Here is a 3,029-nt window from a genome sequence, read left to right on the forward strand (position 1 = left end):
GCAACACCAACATGTAATGGAATTGTTGCCACAGATCCAAACGTGTGCAATTCAAGTGGTGTTTGTGTCGATTNTGATAAGTGTGAATGTTTTTCTGGTTATGGAGATGCATTCTGTGGCACTCCAACTTGTAATGGAATTCTAGCAACTCAAATTAATGTAGAAGTAGCTGTTTGTAGTGGTCGTGGAGTGTGTTTGGGACCAAATAAGTGTGTCTGTGAACCGAATTGGGGTGGTTTCATGTGTAATATTCCAAAATGCTACGATATTGAAGGAGACAAGAAAGGTGCTTGCTTTGGAAATGGTGATTGTATAGCAGTTGACTCATGTAAATGTTATCAAGGTTATATTGGTTATGATTGTCGTACTGTTGCTCCTGATAATAATTGTGGTGGATCAGGTTCAGGAACTACTTTTTGGGATGTTGTCTTGGAGGGTATGAAGATAATTCGTACAGTGTTATCCGGTGCAGTGTCACTAGCTAGTTCAATTAGTGATGTTATTTCATCCTTAGGAAAAGGTTTGATTGACCTTCTTGGAGGAATTGTTCCAAGCATTGCAAATATTTTCAGCTCCATTCCAAAATTAATAGAGAAAATTATTTCCTTTATTATCAGTACGGCAGAGAAGTTTATTAACTTTATTCTCGGTTTATGGACAAAGATATTAGATTTTATATCATGGTTATTGACCTATCTTCCAAAAATATTTTCTGGAGTTACAACTCAACAAGTGGCAACAGTTTTGATTGTCATTGGTGTTGTCATACTTTTAATCATTATTTGTGTATTGTTGTATTTACTTAGTCCATATGTTACATTGGTACTTGAATTTTTCAAAATTATTACCAGTTTTTGCTCAGCTCGTAAGAAGGCACTTAAGGAGTAGTACAATTATAAACCATTTAGTTGTTGTTTCCAATAATCTCAAAAATATTAGATTTTTTCCCTTGGTCAACCAAAGTTTTCTTGATTAGTTTCAAAAGAAAAGAGACAATAATAAACAAATTCTCAATTTATTTAGGTACCAACTTTTTCTTTTCAATAGAATCGCCAGAACAACAACATCTTGCAACACAACAGCAACAAATTGTCAATGAAATGGTAATCAATACAAATAAAACTGATACACCAACAACAACAGCAATAACTCTGTTTGTGTTAAGTGAAGAAGTATCAAGGAAATCTATAAAGATGAAAGAATCCAAAAAGTCAACAATAACTTGCTTCACTTTGTAGTAAACATATAAAAGTTCACCCCAGAAACTACTTGCTGGTGCTTTGTTATCAACTAATGTACCATTGGATGCAATGTAAAAATCATACTCAACTACGAGTGAGGAAGTATAGGTACCACAAGTGAGAGTCATCATTGCATAGCCTGTGAAATTTTTGGTTGGATAAATTGTAATTGAGTTTGTATCAGAATTTGACAAGGATACATAAGTTGGTGTAAATGAAGGTGTAGATGATTCAAAGAAACAACCTTGTTGAGTTTTAGATTTAACTACACAAGATGTTGATAAACAACTGACAAGAGTTGGTTGTGAATTGTCAGTTGTCAATATTGTCATGTTACCAACAATTTTCAATGAAACTGATGCTAATGAAACACCTTTAAATGAAATTGAAGAAAGAACTGTTGGATCAGTTGGTTCAACAGTAACTGGAATAAAAGATGCTCCATTACGTGTTTCACCTTTGAAAGAAACACGTTTAAGCATATTATCAGGCCAAGTATATGCTAATATTTGTGTATCTGCATCTCCTTTGATTAATTGTGGGTTAGAATCACCACCATCAGTATATCTCTCTATATAGATACAATTTGGTTCCTTGAAAAAAAGTTTGGTAGAAATGACTGGATTGGAGTTGATTGAATTTTCTTTGAAATTATAAATTTTAAAATTTCCAGTTATAGAACCACAAGTAGTTGATAAAGTAAGACTATTTGAAGTTTCAGTGGATTTCCAGCAAGAATTCCTTCAATATTGCTACCAATAATAATAGGTTCAGTTGAATCTATACCTAAATAACCAAATCCTAGAATATTTTCAGGCCTACTAATGGCATGTGAAATACATCCTTTGAAGCAATGATGGATGCTTGTAAATTCAAATCTGAATATTCGGCAAATTTGGCCAAGAAAGAAGCTCTACTTGCAGCATGGGCCTCTAAAATACGTCTAGTAATAGAGGCATTATCAAAAGAAGCTACAGTATAAGCAGGGGAACTTTCACAACCAGTTGAAAAGTGTACCATTGATTGAATTTCTGAGAGTTCAGGAAGTGTAACATCAAAATTACAACTACCTCTTGGTGATTGACAATTATATTTGATTTCACTGTTTTTAATATTGCTGACCTTAATCCAACCAATCTTTGAAATATCAGAAACGTTAAAACCATTTACTACTGAAGAAGGTAGTAAGTAAAAATCTGATTTAGATGTTAAATCAATAACTGAATAATCTGCAACAAATGGAAGGGTAGTTGAATTTAAATCCATAATGAAATTTAAACCAGTGTAACCAATTGGAATTGATGCTTGATTATTTACAACTGAAACTTGAGAAGAACTTCCTTGATATTTAACAGTAATAAAACCGCTATAGGTAGGAGGATCCAATTTACAAACTTTGAAACGTCTAAAAGCTTCAAATGCCAAATTATAACAAGAAGTACTATAACCTGGGTCAGTGTTTGGAATACTAAAAGAAACGGTGTTCAAATAGTTATTACCTGTAAAATCAGGTGGAGAACAAACATTGCTTTTTGAGCAAGCAGAAGTATATCTTGGAATTGGATCATCTGTATAATAACAACTAGAAGATGATAATTTAACAATAAAATCCATTCCAAGTGTAATATCAACAATGGAATTGTCATCTGTAATCTTGAAACAAACTTTGTCATTCAATGTTCGGGTATAACCAGTATCAACAGAATAAATACAACTGGTTGAATTATTGGCACCAAGGCATGACTTTTGTTGACCTTTAGAAAGTGCTATTGGAAGACACTGTTCATA

The 3,029-nt window shown here is 33.0% G+C and overlaps 3 protein-coding genes across 3 annotated transcripts in view; 1 reads left to right on the forward strand and 2 right to left on the reverse strand.

Annotated features, from left to right (window-relative positions):
- The window catches only part of NAEGRDRAFT_74683 (uncharacterized protein), a gene marked incomplete at both ends in the record, with an annotated part of 6,516 nt that extends 5,628 nt beyond the window's left edge, over window positions 1–888 (forward strand). Inside the window, one exon of the mRNA XM_002670318.1 lies at window positions 57–888. Within this exon, the coding sequence (XP_002670364.1) occupies window positions 57–888 (832 nt within the window). The remainder of the gene's footprint in view (window positions 1–56) is intronic.
- Window positions 889–998: 110 nt separating this feature from the next.
- Window positions 999–1,775, reverse strand: NAEGRDRAFT_81884 (uncharacterized protein). Its single transcript, XM_002670360.1, has one exon. It carries the CDS (start codon window positions 1,721–1,723, stop codon window positions 1,016–1,018), a length of 708 nt encoding a protein of 235 aa, XP_002670406.1. The 5' UTR covers window positions 1,724–1,775; the 3' UTR covers window positions 999–1,015.
- A 267-nt stretch (window positions 1,776–2,042) lies between these two features.
- On the reverse strand, window positions 2,043–3,029 carry NAEGRDRAFT_81885 (uncharacterized protein; the record flags this gene model as incomplete). Its single annotated transcript, XM_002670361.1, has 1 exon — window positions 2,043–3,029. Exon 1 carries the CDS (start codon window positions 2,853–2,855, stop codon window positions 2,043–2,045), a length of 813 nt encoding a protein of 270 aa, XP_002670407.1. The 5' UTR covers window positions 2,856–3,029.

Source organism: Naegleria gruberi (assembly GCF_000004985.1).
Source record: "Naegleria gruberi genomic scaffold NAEGRscaffold_72, whole genome shotgun sequence".
Classification (NCBI taxonomy): Eukaryota; Heterolobosea; class Eutetramitea; order Acrasida; family Naegleriidae; genus Naegleria; species Naegleria gruberi.

Bases quoted from the DNA above. Each gene is read 5' to 3' on its own strand.
- NAEGRDRAFT_81884 (XM_002670360.1), bottom strand. From the start codon at position 1,723: ATGCTTAAACGTGTTTCTTTCAAAGGTGAAACACGTAATGGAGCATCT.